We start from the raw sequence: 20,268 nt of genomic DNA, 5'->3' as shown, positions 1-20,268 counted from the left end.
TAAATACTGGGTTTTGTTCTGAGCAGAGGAGATAGCTGTGTAATGATCAATCAAAAAACGCCCTTGGGGATGGGAGAGATTAGCACTTTGATACTACTGAAGATGAATGGGTGAAATGAGTTTGATAAGCTGGTGTTTTCCTCAGATAATTGCTTTGAAAGCTCTCTAAAGCCACTCAGATTCTCTCCTCTTTCCTTTTCTTTCAGGACAGGATAGCAAGTCCTGCTGGCCTAGTGGTAATACTGGACAGGCTGCTATTGTTACCGCTTTTGAACAGATAGAAGTGGATTTATGCCCTATCCCGTCACTGGATATCAAACACTAAAATGTAAGCCATAACCTAACCACGCTTTCAGACTAGATTCCTCTCTTGGTGAACCAGGCCACTCTTCCAGGCTTGCATGTAACTGAACTCAGCTCAATACAGAAGGCACTGACAGGATGTAGAAAAGGGACTTCCCATGGGACTCGAACACCTTCCCTTCTTTAACAAGAGCATTTCATTCTTCAGAAGGTGCTAATCCTTGGAGCTCACGAAGGGGCTGGGCCATCAACTCATTGTCAAGAGACCAGCTCCACACATTCCTCTAGGCTTTCTGAACCCAACACTGACTCCTTGTCCTCCTCCTGGATTGCTATTTCACAACTACCCCACAGGATCAGCCAGAGAGGAACTTTATCTGAAGCTGTAACATGAAAGTTGTCTAGCTCATGTAGACTCCGGGTACATCCACCCCTCTTGAGGCACAAGGCAAATTCTGCTGGAGTTCACAGACTGCTGCCATTTACTGTGCTAACTCATTCCACTAATGAAACTGGAGCCAAGAAGTGTGACTGTATTTTTATTGTCTCATTGATTAAATGAATTTTAAATACAGAATTAAAAATTTGTAAAAAAAAAAAAAAAAGTTATTAAAAGCCAACATCCAGAAGCAGGTTGCACATCAGTGACTGTTCAAAATTCATACTTGTTCTTTGGTACAAAATTTGGGAAAAAAAATAAAAAAGTACATCCATCATCTGGAAAGAGATTTTTTTTAATACATTACCTTTCATATTTGAGAACTGATATTTGTCTTGTGAGATTCTCCAGGCCTGTTTTTCACAGCACTGATTCACATTGTTTGGTGTTCAAAAAAAAAGACAAAAAAATCTCGTTCATAGAAACAGCGATGTAGCATTCTTCGCCCAATACATTAAAAAAATCTAGCACAGAACTGGTGGAAAAAAACTCAATGTTTTGTGATTTGTAGAGATGCAATTTAGCTTACAAAGCACCTTTGAACTGGAACAGATTCTTCAGTCTTTCCTACAAACACCTTGGTGAGTCAGGTATTTTTTAGAGAATGCCATCTCTGGTGTTTGCCCTTTGCTAAGCTCCATCACTGCAACAAAGATTTCCAGAAGCGATGAGTGAATAGGTACCTTTGATTTTGAATGCCCAATTTTAAAGCAGTTTCATCTTTTAAGAGACGCAGAGCACCCATCCTAAAGGACAGCAATTATGCCCTGGTAGGCACAATTTAAAGCCCTACAAAAAAGTCACCTCAAGAGGTCTTGAGTCTGGGGTTCTGTGTTGATTTTTTTCCCCACACACCATTATAAGTTCTTAAAAAGATAGCTAAGATAACCCCTTGAATCAGTGCCTCTGCAACATCTCAACCAAAAAAAGTAGATAATATATGCATAATTTCACGACTTCAGCATCACTCATACCATATTCACAGCAGGTTAGAAAGAATACAAACTATGGCTCACCTGTTTCTCAAGGATCTTATTTCACCAAGAGAATTTAACCATGCAGACAAACTACAGAATGAAGTGCTCTTACAATACAAATCAGGGCTTTGAGAAAATGAATAGGAATAGCCAAACAAAGCGGGGTGGGGAGGCACAACAGGGGAGGGGAGAGAAAGTTCAGACTGCAGTGGAAATGAATTCAGTTAAACATCAGAAATAATACTGGAGAGCTTGTCACTAGTGCAGCTAGGACTTGGCAAATGAAATACTTTGAGTATACACTTGCAGGGCAGCCCTGCTTCTGCCACATGAATAAATATCCAACAGTGTTTAAAAACAGTATAAAAAATGTCAGGATTTTCAGAAGGTGCATGTTCCACCACCTGTAACTGCATAGTAGGTTCCCTCATGTGAGGTATTTCAGCATCACTGCAAAAGAAAACAATATTTCTGCACTCCTCTTCGATAAGTGAAGTCTCATTTGAACTGAGGTCAGATGATGATTATGTAATAATGCATGGTGCAAGTGCTCCACTCTCCCCTTGACTCTTCAGACCACAGCCACCATGCTCTGCAGGATGACAGCGTGTGGTCGGAGTGGTAAAGGGCTCAGTTTAGTACCCACTGTAGTGACCAGACAGATAGAGGCACAGACCTCTTATTTGAGCCACTGCATATCTCAGGGTTCTTGTTTTAACAGTCATGTTCACACGGAGCCTTCCAGGTCAGATTACTAACCTCAAATTCATTTCAGCCTATTTCCTTGGTTAACTGTTGATATATAGGTTTTCCAGCAAAATAAATGCCTCTATTTTTTTCTTGTGTTACAATTCAATGTTTTCAATTGTAGCCATTAAATACAAGATGTCAGCTTCACATCTCATCTGGCCTTTTTGGAAGCATCCCTTTTCGTTCTTCAGAGAAATTAACAGCATCATATTGCTGAAACCCAGGATCACAGCTTCTTCTGGTAACGTGCAGCAGTCAATAGTGGATCTTACCAAGAGGATTAGTACCGCTGTAGCATGTAACTGTCTCTCCTCCAAAATGTGGATGTGATCAAAGAACAGCAAATCCAGAAGAAACAAATATGTTCTACCAACTTCAAGAGATGTTTCTCGTCTTACATTCCATCTTTGTTGTATAATTGCTGTAGCTTTGTTTGCAGGGTGTTTTGGGGGGCTTTTTAGTTCATTTAGGAATAATCATATCCCTGCAAATTTGGCTATGTAAGGATAATGGGTGCTGTTTATCAACTCCCCTGTTTACATGTGGGCTATTGTACTCACAGCCAGCTGTCATGGAAGTAGTAAATAAAACTCTTTTCCTTCAAAGACACAAGCATTGTCCAGTCTGCGACTGTAGTGGGAACATCTCCATGCCTTCCTCTTGCCTTCCAAAAGCTTCAACCAAACTCTTTGTTTTGATCATGCTCTCTTAGAACATCCGAGGATACGATGGATTTTGCTTAATTATCCACTCAGCATGTGGATTGATATGATACAAGTCTAAGAGGTAAGTGTCTGGGTCCAGACAACGTTCACCTATTGAGAACAAGACATTCAGAAAAAACATTTCTTATATTCTTAGTCCCATAGTTACTACTTTCCCCCTAAGGACTGGTACTTGTCCACGTTCATATCAACACTACAACCATTCAGAAGCGGTTAGACAAATCAGAAAAAGATCTAGTTCTTTATGTTAAAATGAATGCGTATTTCTTGAAACCACATGAAGGCTGAGCTTCAACTGTGGAAAGGTAATCTAACTTTCATACCCAATAACCTTAGCTCTTGAAAAGGATATTGAAATGCATTTTGAAATATGTTAGTGATCAAATCCAGTAGCTAGACCAAGTTGTATTTGATATGATGGATTTTTCCTTCTACAGCTGCCATGATGAGAAATACTGAGAGAAAATCAAATCACTCCAGTAGACAACAATCTTCAGAACCAGTTGTAACAGGACATAAGAATCCCTTTCCATTTTCAGACCCCCCAATCTGCTGTTCTATTATTTAGATTTCCTTTCCATCTGATGGCACTACCCTATTCATAGAGGAAAGCTCTGACAGTTGCTGTTTGCGCAGTTAACCCACATTTGTTCATTTGTCTTTTAATTTCTGGAGCCCCCTCCAAATCACCTAATCTTTATGACTCCCTCCTATTGTAAGTTAGACATAAAAACTGGATATCAAAGTTATTTTCAGTTACCACCTAGACTTACCAATATTGCCTCCCACTTCATACAGGAGCAAGTTTGTGCACTCCATTGAGTTGTTACTACAGAAAGGAAAAACACAGAAGTTAAAGCTCTGTGAAGGGCAGGTTAGGTATTTCAGTCACGCTTCTTCCAAAGGAATCACTCACGGTGCAGAAGTCAGCAATGGTCAAGGAAGCTACAAGGCTGTACAGTGCAGCAACCTTGCTGATTCTCCTGAACTGTGGTTGTTGGAAATGACACCCACAATTGTGCAAAGAACAAGGCAGATACTCCCTACTTGTAATGAGAAACACACTGTATACAAACACTTCAATAGAAAGACAAAAGGCATAAATACCAACTCTCATTGTCAGCATTCCTCTGCAGTCAACAGCCTGTCCAAGAGAAGCTCATCTGCAGGAAGACTTCAGAGGCTGTAGGAGCTTCACTGAGATACTAGTTCCCCGCTGACCCATATTCAGCCAACTCCCCATCCACCTGGGGATGCCCGTCTGGGCATCTCCTGCCCACGGACACAGTCAGGAGATGCGCTAACATTTCACCTATTGAATGCTGCATACATCCCTGCAGGGTCAGGGAATTGTGTTGTTCATTTTGGGGATTACTTCAGCAATTCATCATTGGAGCATAGAAGGGAACTGTAGAGCTTATTTTAGGAAACCCCTACATGAACCTATGCCCATTGGAAATACTGGTTCCAGGCAAGTAGCTCACACAGGTGATGCTTTTCTCCAGGAGAGCTAGAGAAGGTTTATTTTGCATGGTCAGTGTTATTCCACCACTTCCCTTTCTCTCCAGCAAGGCTTTGCACATACTGCAAATAGTTCATTTGCCTCTAGCAGATGAGGGGACCACCACCCTCCTGCCAGCCTGAGCACAGCGATGGAATCACCCAGCTGAACTACTATTTGTCTGCCCCACCCAACACACCATTCCCAAAATCTAGAATGGAAAAGCAGACAGCAGTTTGCAACAGTTCCCTGCTCCACCACATCAGCTACACCAGAAGACAGAAAGCATAGTAACTAGACCACCTGACCACCTGCTTTTTTTTTTTTCCCTTTTTTTTTTTCCCTTTTTTTTTTTTCTCCCTTTTTTTTTTTTCCCCAAATAAGCAGAGAAAAAGCCACTTACCACTTGAGGAGGTTGACTGTGTTAACAATATTCCAGCCATTCTGGCACAAGTTCTTCTGAAACTGCCTCAAGACATCAGCGACTCGGGTTGCATTGTTCAAATGCACCTCCAGTGAATCCTTCAGGAGAAGCGAAGCATGGACTTTCACAACCTTGGAAGGCTGAACAAGAAAAGCAGAATAAAAAAGAATAAAGCACTTCAAGACAGACTTCGTTATCAGCTAAAACATCAAGTTTCAAACTAGATTGGAGAATGTGAAGAATGAAATTTATCCAGCCAGCTGTTCGTAGAATTTATGTTTCTTATTCCACGTACTAGAGAATGGAAGCTTATAAAAGCATCAAAGTGAGCATTATAAACAAATCATCTGTGCATCAGTGTTGTGACTGGGGAGAAAAACACTGGTCTCGATCGGTGTGTGCTGGTGCTCTCTGCTGTTCAAATACAGTACTGGCACTTGCAGGTTTTGACGAAATTGGGATTTGGCAGAATAAATTCAGAAAAAGTGTTTTTCCACTAGCATGACAGACTTCTCTAGAATTCATTTAAAAAACAGGAATATGGAATAACAACAGGAATAATGTTTAGACAACTGAACAGTCTTACACGGACTACTGAATTTTAGAACAAAAGATAATTGCAAAAAGGAAGCCCTGAACTATTACAGAACAGAATCTGAGTACTGTTTTGTCAACTGTTCTCATTAACACTTTCCTGAACCAACTTTTCAGAAATTTTATGCAGAACAAGGAACCATTCTAACAGGATCTAAACCGAAGCATGTTAATTTTGCAATTCTAGTTCTGCAGAAATAGCACCACACACCACTAGGAAGCACTGTTAGCACAATCCTAAGTATTCGGTCATCTGTTGGGCTGCCTAAATTGTAGTTAACCTTTCTGAAACCCAAGTGCCTTTAAAAGAGTGACATGCATACATAACCAGATAAATTTTAGGTGCACATCTCAGTAGCCCAACTGGTACAGAAAGATGACGGATTTGCTGGCTTGTGAGAATACAAATTTTTCTTCAGGTATGCAGATTTAAGCTCTCCAGGTGTTATTCCTACCTGCAGGCTTCATTTTGCTCATGTCCTTAGATCATCCCAGTGTCACCACTGCTGCTATGTGATACCTAAAATCCAGCATTGTGTAATGTAACCTACCTGCTACAGACCTACACTAATCAATTAACCGTGGCAACCAAAAAAGCAGAATGACTGCAGCTTTGATACTCAAATAGCAACATCTGTTTAAAAGTCTCAGCCAGCATCAACACAAGAGGTGAAATAGAGAAGTTTCGCCTCTCTCCTTCACTTTGTCCCATACGGATCAGCAGCACTGCAATGCAAGATGATTGAAAACATACTTTCACATTACTGTAGTAGTCTAAATATTTTGCTCTAAGTTCACTAAAAGAATTCTGACGATCCTGGTAGACGTGTCTAAGCCCATGGGACACCTAAAGCTATGTAAATTCTGTTCATGTGAGGTTAAATCCAGCATTTCTGCTCCTGGTCTCTTTCCCCTTCTCCTGTAAACATGCAACATCTTAACAGTATTTTGTAGTTTCAGATTTATTCAATACGCTTGCCGTTAGGGTCAGCTGTTGCCACAATCTGGCTAGTAGCGTTTGGGATGCTGCAGATTGTTCTCCCTCTTGCTCTGTAAAAAGCACCACTCTTTAGACTTTTTCAAGTTCTCATGAAAATACTATAATGGGAAAGGATTTGGCACTTGTGAAAGAGACCAGCTCTATCTCACCTCTGCCTGGTTCTTTTCCACCTTGTCTTTATCAGCATGAATCTTCCGCAACAAATTTTTTATCCGTTTGTCACAGAACTGGTACCTTTTGCTATTGCTCTCATTGAGTTTTCTCACTTGAGCTACCAGAAAAGAGGAGACCTGGGCAGGGAAGAAGGGAGAACATAGGAATTAAAACAAATCAAGCAGAGGTGAGGATGACATTTAGAAACCCAAACATCGCTTTATGAAGCCCCTTAACCAGATGAAATATCTATATACCTTCAAAACAGGTCATCTTGGAATTCAGACAGAAGCTTTGCCTGGAAACAATCAGTTTGTCTGAAATTTCCAAGTCTATCCCAATTCCCTACCCCAGTTCCATCCAGACCAAGGCATTGCTATACCATACTGCAAAACACCTGTGCAACTTACTGTCCAGAGCAAATCCTGATAGTGGATCATCATCCGCACAACGTCAGCTGCCCCCTCTGCTAGCTGTTTCTCCTTCCCTTCGGGGATCTTGTTTGGCAGGCCTTTGTGCATGAACAGGTTTGGGGCCATGACTGTGGAAACGTTCCAGAGATTCATTTTGTTGTTGTTCTCCCTGGCAACCACTTTGCTGAGAAATTCAAGTAGAGCCTGAAGAGAGGGAAGGAGACTTAAGATATTAACTCCTAATAGTACTCAAGAAACTGGAGTGACAATTGCTGGAGAGATCATCTATCAGCACCTTTTCCTAGATATTCATGAAAAAATCCAACTCTCTAGTCAGGAAGTACAGTGGCCAAGTTCTCTTAATAGAATAGCAACAAATAACTACACCAAGCAGGGAGATGGTTTGTCCAGTTCATGAATCAGAAAAGATGGTATGTGAAGGAAATAGGTAAGTTCTTATTTCTGGACTGGTGGCAATTTACAGACTCCAGTTGTAAAAGTTACAGAATCCAAAGCCAACCCTCTTTTCCCCCAGGGACCCCCAAATCTATTCCCAGATGTCGAACATTAAACCCTTTGGATCTATTTTGCCTCACACCTTCATCAAAGCTGATGAATTTCTCCCATATATATTGTCTATGGGTGCACTAAGATGAGACCTATACATTTTCCACTCCATAACAAAGTGCTTCAGTACACTGAAAAGAAAGAACGTTTCTGAAGACGGTGTAAAAATCCCCCTAAGACCAGATGGATTCCTACTGCTCTTGCATTTGTACCCAAAAGGCAGACTGTGCTTACAGTTTACATGTACTTCCCAGCCTGTAGATTTGCTTACTCTTCTCCATCACAAGTTTCTATGCCCAAACCACTGAAGTACAACCTCCTAATCATCTAGCATGTTATTTACACTCTCCTTTGCAAAAGCTGATAGAGTTCATTGAACAAAAACATGGAATGAGAACATGTTTTTCCAGTTAAATCAAGAACAGGTAGACTTACCTTTAGTGTGTTTCTGTTAGGCTCAGGCAGGATCAAGATCAGGAGGTTCAGAGCTTGCAGTCTTTGCTTCAGGTCTGGAATATCTAGAAAGGGAAAGACAGGTTCAGGCTTCTGACACCATTCTTTTCAAGAATGGAAATTGAGTTCTCAGGTCACGTAGATTGAGAGCAGTGCTAAGGCAATTTCTTTTTGTAGCATTTGTCATCTGTAAAACAAGGTCTCAAATCCCAGAAGTAAATCAAGCTCATACAGCCTTTATGAACTGAATCACTTTTGTTCCAGATGACTGATTTGTTTTGAAGACTTGCTGGTATTATGTGTAACCGAGTAGACCCTGCCACCTATTTCTTGTCCAAAAATAAAAAATAAAAAAAAATGCACACACAGTTGGCTCAAAACATTCAAGTCACCTATTGAGGCACAAGCCTCAGAAGAAGACTCACTGTCTTGCACTGCTGCAGACGGTCCAGGACCATGCACCCTGGCCAGTTGCCACAGCTCAGTCTGCGCGTTCTTTTAACTTTTTGAAATTAGGATCTCCTAATTCACATAGTAACCTTGCAGCCTCAAATGTAATAACATAACCTACTCAGGACAGCGTTCCTACACAAAGATTTTGGGTACAACCAAGAACTAGTGACTAAGTCATCAAGGCTGATGCATAACAGTCTATATAACACCCAGCAAACTGAGTTTGACAATCTATATTGCGTATCATGCTCTGTATTCCCAGGAAATCCACTTACTAACAAGAGACTTGACAGGAGAGCCCAGGACTAGAAAAGTACAAACCAGAAAAATGACACTAAACAGCCAAAAGAGGGACTCACTTTGTACAGCAGCAAAAGCAGGAAGATACTCTGCTGTCAGCAGCGGGGCAGGCAGCTCCCTTATGAATCTTTTCAGCAGCCCAGATACATCGTTCTGGTGGACTTCATCCCAGCGGAAAAGGCCGGTATAGAAGTCTCTTTCTAGCTTCTGTTCCAGACTCTATAAAAAAAGATGGAATTTATTACATGCTTCAGTAAGCAAATACAATAGAAATTCTATAGCTGAACACTAGGTCAACCCATCAAGTCAAAAGACCACAGATATCCTCAACGACAGACATTCCCTGATCTCCCAGTAACGGACACTTCTAATTGTACGGGGAAGGGAGACAAAACAATTTAAGTTAGACCTTATTTAGAGACTTGCTTCAGCAACATGCTCCCTGATCACAACCAATATTTTCAAAGGTAAAGAGCTCATACCTTGATTCTAGTCTGGGACCCAGAAACTCTCAAAATGCCCTCTGTTTCAAGTCCTCTCTTTTCCAAACAAGATAGCAGCTATTAAAAGGGGAAAAAAAGAAAGCTCTTAGGTACAGAGGATGAGAAGTCAGCCCTTCCTTATCACAAGCCTCAAAGGTTTCCCAGCTTTGAGGAGCAGAAGCACGAATGAAATCAAGAAAACTTACTGCCTGGAGTAACAGAGGGACCTTAGTGTTGGGAAGCAGTTTTTGGTCGTTTTCCAGCAGAGTGTTGAGTGGAACTCCAAAGAGTCTTTTCTCTACAACAGAAACATGTTTTAAGTCTATACCACTGCTAATACAGGTGTCAGGGATACTTCCAGCACTACAGACTAAGATAGCACATTTTATAAGTTCTGGAGAAGAAGAACAGGTAATAGGACAAATTTACACGATAGATGTAAAGGTGATAGTAGGTCTTGATATCATAACGCAGTGATTCCAGAAGAAATTAATGCAAAAAAACTCGTCACAAGGTTTCTTATCACAGACCCTCTTTGTTCTACCACTTGAAAAACAAATTTGTAAGAAGATCTCAACTAAAAAAAAGAGGGGTGGGCACAAAAAATAAAAATCAAGGGAACATACAACTAACCTGTTGTTTTCAGTTTTGCTGCCTTGTTTCTCTTCAGCTCAAAGCCTAGAACATCACAAAGAGCTGTTAGTTCAATAAGGGCCAGCGTGGGGATCTTCTTCATGTCCTGAGCAGATAGATCTCCAACCCTGGTCACTCCCAGTCTGCCCTTGTGGATTTTAAATTTCTAAAGGAAAACACACACACACAAAAGGTTCAGTACAAGCAACTCTACTGATCCTAGTGATTATCAACTTCTGTTGCATTTTTATCATTCTTTATCACTAACTAAGCATTTATGCATTCTATTTTCAACACTAGGCAAATAAACAAAACTACTCCCATTTCTACTCAACCCATAATTCAACAAATATTTCCCTTTTTCAGTATTACTCTTCAAATAGTACAGGCCTGTTGCAACACTATCTATGGAGGATATTTCCAAGAGTTGATCATGCAATTGAATCAAATGTCTCGCACCCATCTAAGCAAGAAGGGAAGCTAATTCAGCTCTAACATGAAAAATTCTTCCTATGCTTACAGTTAGGGCATTTCCATCCTTTATTCTTCTGGATTCAGACAGGAATGATCCTTTGAGCAGGACAGCTGCTTGCTCTGAGTAGGCAATGTCCATGTTGAACACCTCCTCTTTTCCAGAGTTTCGAACTGTGCAGGAGTAATCCGGGGTTTCTGCTACAGAGGAGAAAACACCTTGAATTTCAGAAAGCTAAAAGGGTGAAGCTTAGAAAACATTAAAATAGCCATTTAATACATGTTTGGAGTCAACTGCTTTTGGGAAAGAGAAAAAGGATCATATTAGCATTTGAAAAGAGTGCTGTCATAGCAGAGTGAGCCTAGCTTAAAGCCTTAACATGACAGCTATGAACACCAGGTCAGTAGTAAGACATGAGCATGGCCTTAAATTAAAGGACATACCTGTGGCTAACTTCTCTTCATGCAACTGTGTACAGTGCTTATAGGATTTCACTATATGATCTTTGCTTTTTTAATTGCTTTCTTGAAGATTGAAGGTTATCACTGAGTGCTAATTCCTAACAACACTAGGCCCTTGAAAAGTTTACTAAATTCAATAAATTTTGTAAACTTGCATTTAAAAGAAAAAAAAAACACAAGGCCAATGTTTCAGCCTTTCTTGACAGCAGTATTGTATAGATACCACATGTTACTTAATGGTAACAGCTAATATTGGAGATAGAGCTGTTCAAGTTCAGAGTCCAGATTAGCCTAACTTCCCTTTCAGTTCCAGTCCCACTTCAGATCCTACACCCCATTTCCAATCCTACTGTACATTTAAAAATTCCTTCTTACGTTTCTGAACATTTGAAGTCCGTAGATTGTGCCACAACTGATCTGGGCTGGACTCCTCTTTCTCTGCTACCGTCTCCTGAAAAGTAAATCAAAACATTCTTAATTACACAAAGCTGAACAGAAGTCATTATAATGACAACCTGATTTTGGTAGAAAAAAAAAAAAGCCAAAGAACACCTGACATTGATTGCAACTTTGAGAAAATGCTGCTGAAGTCAGGACACTAAGACTGCTCCGAAACTAAGAATTATTAAAAGAATAACAATTAGGGGATTTGACAGGCAGGTGAAAAAGAGACAACTTTCACACATGGTATTTATGATGAATTTCCACACCATGAAAGCAAGTCTTACTTCCTCACGATCAGCAGCCAATTTCTCTTTTTGTTTATACATTAAGGGGCTAACAGAGTACAGAGCAAACTGCACGGGATCTAGTCACAGGTCAGTACCTAAAAGTTTCCCATTGCAGCCGTTACGGTAACCTGCCTCTTCTGGTCTAGAAAGAGAAGTGCATCTTTAAAGTATAAAAAGACATTTGGCAGTTAATTCTACTAAGGAAAACCTTACTCTTGCTAGAACTAGCCAGAATACAAGAAAGCATATTCTGTTACCAGAAGTTAGCAACTTTCTGAGAACCTGTTCATGACATGGAGCTGTGGACAGATGACTGAAAGCTAAAAGGAACCTGTGCAAAGTCATCGCAGATGGACAGAAGTTAATCTGTACAGAAGATGTACTATATATTTAGAGTAGGCATACAACTGATGAGCTTACCATGAAAACAGAACCACCCCATTTAGCATCTGTAACTAATTCACACCAGAACGTCACTTTATCAGATTGGATTTAGTTGCTCAGATTTTCAAGTGCAAATATAAGAAACCTAGTGAGTGAGCACTTCAGGTTAAGAGCTAAAAATCTTCATTCCCATACAACAGAGTGTACAACAGATTTCTACTTAATATGCAAGTTTAAAAACTTGCTGAATTTTAACTGAGGAACTTAAGAAGAACTTGCAGTTGGAATAAAATGTCACTGGAATAAAGAAAACACAAGAGGGCTCCAAATGATATCAGAGCTCCGTGAGGCTGCAGTGCTGTAGGTGCAAAGCATTTCTTCCGGCAGTCTCTAGGAAGATTATAGAATTGCAGGTTCTGTAGTAGTTTCTTCTCAGTCCTGCAACCTGGATGCAGAAGTTCTGCAATCTAAGCTTCATTTCAGCTTAAAAGATGAAGCCATCTATTTTGGAAACAGAAGCAGCCCAAGGTGCAGCAAGCTGAGGCTGCTACCACAGTACAACAAAACCTTTCGGGACATTCCACTCAATGAACATACCCCAGAGCTGACCACTCCAAAAATGTCTCGAACATCACGCACAGGATGCTTCTTGTTCCTCCTCCGAGACCGGGAATAGGTATCTAACCGTCGCTGCACAGCAGCGGCCTGGGTCTTCGTCAGGGTGGAGAGCAGCACCACGTTGTCGTTTTCTGAGGCATGGTCCTTGATGAGGTCTGACAGACCTGCATCCTGGAGCCACTCAGCTTCAGCTTCTCCCTCTGCAAGACAATGGACAAGAAGGGGGAGCAAGAAGAGAAAGAAGAGCAATGTGAGTTCTTGAAACATCAGAAAATCGGAAGCCTGAGCCACTGCCTTTCTGGGGTGGCAATGATCGAGAGTCACATCTCTTGTGGGAAGCTCAGGCTACTCTTGAAGTCCTGCTCCCAGGTAGCTGGCTGAGTACCAGCCTTGAGCCAGACAAAAGACAGTTCAGGCAGCTATAACTGTCCACACACTCCTTTTTCCTCACCTAGGGTGAGGAGAAAAAGACTATTGAGACGTGTGTGCTACCAGAACCCTGGTAATACACGTGCTGGGCAGAGAGCTGGGCAGAAGGCGCACAGTAGCGACTGTATGGCATTAGCACGAGGACTGCAAGAGGAACTGAACCCAGTGGGGGCTTTCACAGGATATGGGAGGAAATGCAACTGTACTTGCTGAAATCTGCTTTCACACGGACTATACATGCAAAGGGGAGCTGTGGCAGCAGGCACAAGTACACCAGTACAGTAAGTCAGAGCGAACAGCACTGCCTCCCTGGGCACAAAGGGTCCTCTGACAGCATACAAAAGGTCTGTGAGAAACCACACAACATCTAACACTGCCCATTTGGCTTTCATACAATTCCCAATCATTTGGCCATTTCTTTTAACTATTATTTATCCATATGCATGCCTCAGTATCAACTTTAGAAAAATCCAGATACTAGTCTGATAGCTTCAAGTGGATTTTATTTAATACACTTGCAGAATTATTTGCATGCACTGTCACTGCTCCTTTACTGTATTATATTTTTAAGTGGATTGCTACCCACACAGACATTAGACAAAAGTATTCTGCTTGCTCTATGCATTCGCTTATGGCTGTATCTACTCAGAACACCTCTAAAATTAAAGACCATTCCAGTTCCAAAGTGAAGTGTGACAAGCCTGGAAACACTAACAGCAGCATTATTCAAACAAGCTCAACTCCATACCAATCTTCAATATAAAAGTTGCACTTCAAACACAGAAGACATTTTTTCCCTTACAGGATGTGCCTTTTGTGCAAGTGGGAAAGTGCCCCGAGCATGGCAGTTACTTGAAATCCAAGGATAAAAGCAGCAATTTAGCAGCTGGCTTCAACTTTAATAGTGTGAACACCAGAGAGCCTTTACCTTTTCAGTTTTAAGTACCACAATCATTCACTGCAGGCAACTCCAGCACAGCTCTCCCTAAGGTTATACCGGGAAAAGAAAAAAAAAAAAACAAACAAAAAAAAACACTGAACTGACTGAAACGGAGTAGTTCATTCCCATTCTTTCTTTCTGATGCAGACTGGTATTTCTTATCTATCACAGCTGCTGGGCAAAACTTCATTATTGTTGCATCAATAAAAGCCACACAGATCTTCTTATGAGATTAAATCGTTTAATTTTTCTGGAGCGACTATTGTTTTGTCACTGCACCTAAGAATGGAAGGAGCATGCTCCAAAGGCTGAGGAGTTTACTGGAGTCCCAATATCTTTTTGCAAGTTGCATGAAAACACAACTCTATTCAGCATTACACCAGAGCAAATAGAGCCGGACTTCTAGCCAACTGGCTAGCTCTCCCACATTGATTTTGGGCACTTCTCACGTCCAGTTCTCCAAAAGCTTAGCAGTTAAAAGCATCCCCACTGGCACTGCTCACTTGGTTACAGCTACTCATGCGTGTGTAGGGTTGGGACTCAACCACATTTATGAATTCCCCCTATACTGCTATTTGTCCTACATCCGCGGTTTCACAGAATCACAGCATGCAAAAGACTTCTCTATTTTGTCCTTGGGAACTACAGGAAGTTAGTGTATTGCTTGCAAATTTTGAAAATATCCAAATCCAGTCATAACAGGAAACTAATCTAATACACAATACTAAGCAGAAGACCATAAATCGGACATCCGTTTAAGCCTACTGCTCCATCTGATGCCAAAGCACCTCAGATGTTAATTTCTCAATTTAATATTTTTGGCCCAATTATGTTTACCAGTAACACAAAGGGAAAACAGTAAAATAGGTTATTTATGGGAAGAGGAAAATCAGAGAGGAATAGGCCAGAATTGAGAAGTCCATAGCAGTCTGGCTGCAGATTTAAGCCTGGAGAGTTTTTAACATTTGCCTTTTGAGACCTAGACAAGCAACATTTGGGGAAGGAGGCACAAATGGGAATAGATAAGCAAAACTAAAGCACACCAGTTGCAAGAACTTACTTGAAATATGAGATAACCAAAACTAGTATTCATAATAATTATGTTCAGTTTCCAAAAAATTGAATGACAGCTAAACATCCTACGATATCAGACAAAACATTATGTGCAACTTCCCACTTATTTTTCAGAGGAAGAAACAGCCTTTGCAGACATTTCCCAGAGATGACTGCATGTTACGAAGATGCTAACAGATATTTTAGTGCCACCACCACACACTATGCATATATCTGTTGTACCATGGGCCTTGGAGATAGTTGGAGCAAGCGGCTAGGAAAATACTACACTACTCCTGTTGGAGAAAAAAGCCTGTTTTTGCCCCTTTCAACTGTGGGTGAGGCCACAAGCAACAAACCCCAACACCTTCCTGCTGACCCAGTTCTTCCCCAAGGTTACAGGCTGACCAGTTGTCAGTGGGAGGCCATGAGCAGCCTCCCATTTCACCACCCCTCACGCGGGGCTCATCACCTTCCAACTGGGTCAGCATTTTTGCGCTGCCTTATCTGCACGAAGCCGCCATGTCTCTGTGCCGTGATGGTTATCAGCGCTTCGTCACCGGCTCCAGACGGAGCTATTAACTGCTGCCCAAGCTCAGCTTCTTGGCCTTTATGCAAACAGCGGCAGTGCCTTTGGCCTGAAGCGGCCCAGCTGCGCGGCCACCTCACCTGGCTCCGCCTGGAGGCTGCAGAGACACAAACCCAGGAGGCACCAGCCCAGCCTGGCCTCCTGCATTTAGGCCAGCCTCAAGTTTCCCCTCATTACTTACGCTTCGAGCACAAGGCTTGCTGACTGAACTCCTTCCCAGAAGGCACCCAGAGGCTGAGCACATCGCGCTGCCCTCCCCGGCCTGCCAGGAAGGCTTCGCTACCAGGAGCGTTACTTCAAGTTTGTCTGGTTACAAGTGCCAATTAAGCAGTTAGCTCTTACCTACGAGATTAACGCACAGCATTACAGGAAACTTTTCTTTGTGTCCCTGCTTACACACAGCAATCAAATTGCCTCTAGCATATCAGTATTTCGGATATCCTAGACAGCCTTTCATCTAATGGCATGCCCTCTTTTCCACAGTCTCCTCCCTGACGCAGTCAGTTTCTGAGTCACTTTTGTATCTCTTCCAGTTCTAAAACACAAGTTTAAGTCTTTGATGCAGGGACACTGACAGTGGGCCTTGATGTTCAGTGTCTTGCCCATTATGGCCAGCACAGATTATCTTCCTGTCCCACTCTCCAGGGCCCCTTTATGAACCCAACATAGTTATTTACCCTTTCCAAACATAGCATCACACCAGGACTTTCACTCAAACATTTCTCCATTACACTCATAGATCCTTCTCAGTATCAGGCCAGAACAACAGCTGTAGGCTGTGCAGGCTGCAATCCCACCATGCAGAATGGACACAGGAAACGTGCAACCCCCAGCTGTGGAACTGCTTCGCGCTCATCAGTCCTCCAACACCCTGGGATATTTATTTTAACTTTCATGTCAAAAGGAAATTGGTACAGACTCCAATTATTCCAAAATCCTGGATAAAAAGCAATGCTCTAGAAAGCCCAACTGAAACACTCCACATGCATAAAATGATCTTTAATAGAAAAGAAAATTAAAAGTAGTATCAGAAAAATCTTGCGTGGATGCACCCTTGTCATTCTCAGCGTTTATTATGGTTTCTTGAACAGAGAATCAGAGGGGGAAGTTTGCCTTCCACAAACGCAGCTCTTGTAAAAGCCAACGATAAAGTCTCAGGACCACGTACACAAACAATCCGTCCTAAATGCTGTTAGCTGTTAAAGCATGCTCACCACACAGCTAGTGCACAAGGAATGAGGGCACCCACACTTAGTGGTGGCTGCTTTAAAAAGTCTGGAGCCATGAATGTACTTCTCAACTATCTTCAGTCAGCTTTTTTTTCAGAAGCTGAAACTAGGTGAGGCTAGCACTCCTCTTCTGCAAGGAATTAACCATCATCCAATGAAAAAGAATATCTAAATAAATATAACTGTGACTTGACAGTAACATTCTAACCATATGCCATCATGCTTTTCAACCATTCAGGTGCATAAGAAAATTTTCAAAGACAAACATCTTCCTTCCTCCCCTCACTCCCAACGTTTTTGGCAACCTACCCTCTTGTGCTTTGACATCTGCAAGGCTGCATTCCTCTTGCTCGGCTTCAGTGCTCTGTTTAATGTTCTCTACTTCCAGCCAAAAACTGTCCATTGACAAGTTGTCCAAAGAATCTACCCTGGAAGTGATGCCCTCTGACAACGGGGATGCCAAAGGACTCTTCTGAGGAAGCTGGCTCATTTTGCAAGGGCAATGTCTGGTACTGAGGGAGGAAGAGATAAGGAAGAGAGATTAAGCTACACACATTCAGGTACGGCATTCACAATACATCCTTTTTGATTAATGGCTACAGTAAAAGCCAAACAGAGGTAAGTACTACACTTCCTTTTGTTAGTCTTTGGCAGTAACAGACAAGGTTGGGATCAAATCCACCAGAGCAGGGAAAAAAAAAAAAAAACTACTGTCCAAGTACATGAGCGGACACAATATTGGCACAAGTCTTCCTATGTGGTCCTTCCAGCAACCTCCAACCTCCTGCGTTTCCCAGACTTGCTTCCAAGATCCCCCTGTAAGCTTGCACATACGCTCTCTACATCCACAGACAACCAAGACGTTTCAAACTTTGCACACATGTGCTCTGCCTATCTGGCAAGCCTGACGACTCCCAACCGCAGCACATGAACCTCCGTAGGCTTGTCCCCTGTATGCAAAATCTGACACAGCTCTGTGCCCTGCAGTTCGGTTCATGCAATAAACAGCTCAGATGTTTGAGGCCCTCTTTTCCTGCCCAGACCAGATTTTTTGGCTGTGAAACAGTGGAAGCGTCCTGGGAAACCCAAACATACAGAATTTTCTTACCACCCTGCTGAGTAATTCATGGACAGCCAAAGTCCTGACTGGCGTTCAGCTAAGCTTTCAACACCCCTAAAGGAAGCTGTGAGTTTCTCATCGTTTCATAAAGAAATGTCTCTCCTAAAATGAATTTGTTTTTCTCTTCAAAGGGTTGCAAGCCCTTTAAATCCTGCTGTGTATCTTTTTAAAGACAAAAAGAAGTAGGTGTAAGAGTAGCCTACTTATATAAACACCTCAACGGTTTAACTTCGGAACACAAAAATCAAGAGACCGCACGCTATGCCAACACGGGATGGTTTGAAAAATGTTCCAAGAATAGCTATGAACAGCCACCACTACAGAACATGGCACAGAATTGCTTTCTAGTCACACAACAAAGAAAAAACACCAACAAACAGGTAAGTCTTATGCTTTGACAGCACATAACAACAAAACCACCACCAAAATTGAATTAACATCACAGGTGTAGAAGGACTAAGAAAGTTACTGATGAAAACTATCTTGCAAGTTTTAGTTCCTTTCATTCTGGAAAGGCATTACTAGCAGTTCTGGCATGAACTGCTATTATAAGAAGCATTTCAAGTCTTAAAATAACAAATGTGAAGATCTAAAAACTAAGAGGCACGCGGTAGAGGCTATTTTGCTCTTATATTTACACATGTGCACGCATACTCTGCTTATACTTCCCTAACATGCATGCAGCCAGCCTTTCTCTTCTAAAGGTCAGAACTACAGTGATAACCATCACTGCAGAACATCTGGAGACAGCAACAGAGCGGAGAACACGAATAGTAAGCCTTTTGTTTGTTTTACAGGAACACAAAAGTTAAAAATTGAAAAGAGCTATTGCACCACACAGCCCACCTCTGACAAAGGCAGAGGCATTCTGTTTGCTATCCATCCACATCTTTTTTTCCTTCTTACTCCTGGATGAACAGACCTGCAGCTGAGATTCCACTTCACAGCATGGTGGAGCACTGAAATATTTAATCTAAGATTTTATTATTGGTTTTTAACCTTCATAGTTGACATCCATTTTTCACAGCTCTCATACAGCTGCCATCCTAAATCATTATTTTCCCTTATACTTATGCCTTTACCCACTAGGATAAAGAGCTAAGAGTTAAAATTAAAACTAAGATTAGGAGTTAAAATTTAGATGGCTTTGCTTACATCAACTCTTCAATACTCTACATCTCTGCATCTCCTCGCATTTGGCTGCCAGCCTTCTCCTAAGAGGATTAGGTTTAAACAAAGCCACCCTGCTACCATCAAAAAGCCTATTTCAGTACATCATTGCCGTGACGTCCTGTTAAGATGTTATAGGATGGTCAACAGATAGCGCCACTTGAGACCTAAGTTTAGGAGGAGAATTTCTGATCACTTTGAGGGACATGGTTTTGGCCAGCATCACTTCCAGAAGCACCGACACAGCCAAGTTTGCAGTGCAGAGCAGTCTCTCAACGCGTAACACTGAACAGGCTGACGAGCTGCCTTACAAGCTGCCCCAATTGCTCTGCTGAAGGCACTTAGCAGGCACGTAACTCTCCTCTCGCCATAAGCTGCCGCGCTACACTGGTGGGATGGTGCAGTGGATATGTAAGTATACTTCAGAATCTAAGTTACACCGATCAAAGGAAATCTAAAAAAGTACCTCTCCTTCGTGTTCAGCCTCGTTTAGAGCAGGCTCATCTGGCATCCCAGAAATGTCTGGGGATTCACACCGAACAGCATTTACATCCAGGTTGCAGACCCAGCAGCACCTACCCTGGCACACCCGCCGCAGCAAGCCTGTGTCACCTGGAGCTATGGCAAACCCAAAACCTGCCACAGGCCTGCCTGAAAATAATTTAAAAAGCAAAACCAAAAACCAACAACAAAAATTTAAGGCCATATTTATGATCTTCAGCTCTTTCAAAGGGTGACTTAAGTCAGATATCCCACACGACTTATCCAGGCACCAGATTTTGAATACAAGCTTTGTCCAGGAGATGCTAGGACCAAGTGAAGCAATGCCCAGCTAAAGAGTTGGGGCAGATTCCTGGTGTACGTCTGAGAAGGGTCACAACATCCCTACAGCCCAGATCTTCAGG

At 41.9% G+C, this 20,268-nt stretch overlaps 1 protein-coding gene across 4 annotated transcripts in view; it reads right to left on the bottom strand.

The window, feature by feature from the left end:
• Nucleotides 1–828: 828 nt before the first annotated feature.
• The window catches only part of ARHGAP40 (Rho GTPase activating protein 40), a 38,324-nt gene continuing 18,884 nt past the window's right edge, over nucleotides 829–20,268 (bottom strand). For 3 of the 4 annotated variants that reach the window (XM_035344132.1, XM_035344133.1, XM_035344130.1), the window contains exons 2-15: nucleotides 17,383–17,585; nucleotides 12,813–13,033; nucleotides 11,476–11,551; nucleotides 10,688–10,839; nucleotides 10,168–10,333; nucleotides 9,741–9,832; nucleotides 9,535–9,612; nucleotides 9,112–9,271; nucleotides 8,282–8,364; nucleotides 7,277–7,483; nucleotides 6,863–7,003; nucleotides 5,099–5,259; nucleotides 3,968–4,023; nucleotides 829–3,284 (exon numbers count right to left, since the gene is read on the bottom strand). In XM_035344132.1, the coding sequence (XP_035200023.1) occupies nucleotides 3,178–3,284; nucleotides 3,968–4,023; nucleotides 5,099–5,259; nucleotides 6,863–7,003; nucleotides 7,277–7,483; nucleotides 8,282–8,364; nucleotides 9,112–9,271; nucleotides 9,535–9,612; nucleotides 9,741–9,832; nucleotides 10,168–10,333; nucleotides 10,688–10,839; nucleotides 11,476–11,551; nucleotides 12,813–13,033; nucleotides 17,383–17,563 (1,881 nt within the window). In that variant the 5' untranslated portion in view covers nucleotides 17,564–17,585 and the 3' untranslated portion in view covers nucleotides 829–3,177. The remainder of the gene's footprint in view (nucleotides 3,285–3,967; nucleotides 4,024–5,098; nucleotides 5,260–6,862; nucleotides 7,004–7,276; nucleotides 7,484–8,281; nucleotides 8,365–9,111; nucleotides 9,272–9,534; nucleotides 9,613–9,740; nucleotides 9,833–10,167; nucleotides 10,334–10,687; nucleotides 10,840–11,475; nucleotides 11,552–12,812; nucleotides 13,034–17,382; nucleotides 17,586–20,268) is intronic. The other variant, XM_035344131.1, reaches the window with a different exon arrangement.

The sequence above is a fragment of the Oxyura jamaicensis genome, chromosome 20 (assembly GCF_011077185.1).
Source record: "Oxyura jamaicensis isolate SHBP4307 breed ruddy duck chromosome 20, BPBGC_Ojam_1.0, whole genome shotgun sequence".
NCBI classification, from domain to species: domain Eukaryota; kingdom Metazoa; phylum Chordata; class Aves; order Anseriformes; family Anatidae; genus Oxyura; species Oxyura jamaicensis.
The sequence above is the reverse complement of the archived record's forward strand: the minus strand, read 5'-3'. Positions and strand labels throughout refer to the sequence as shown.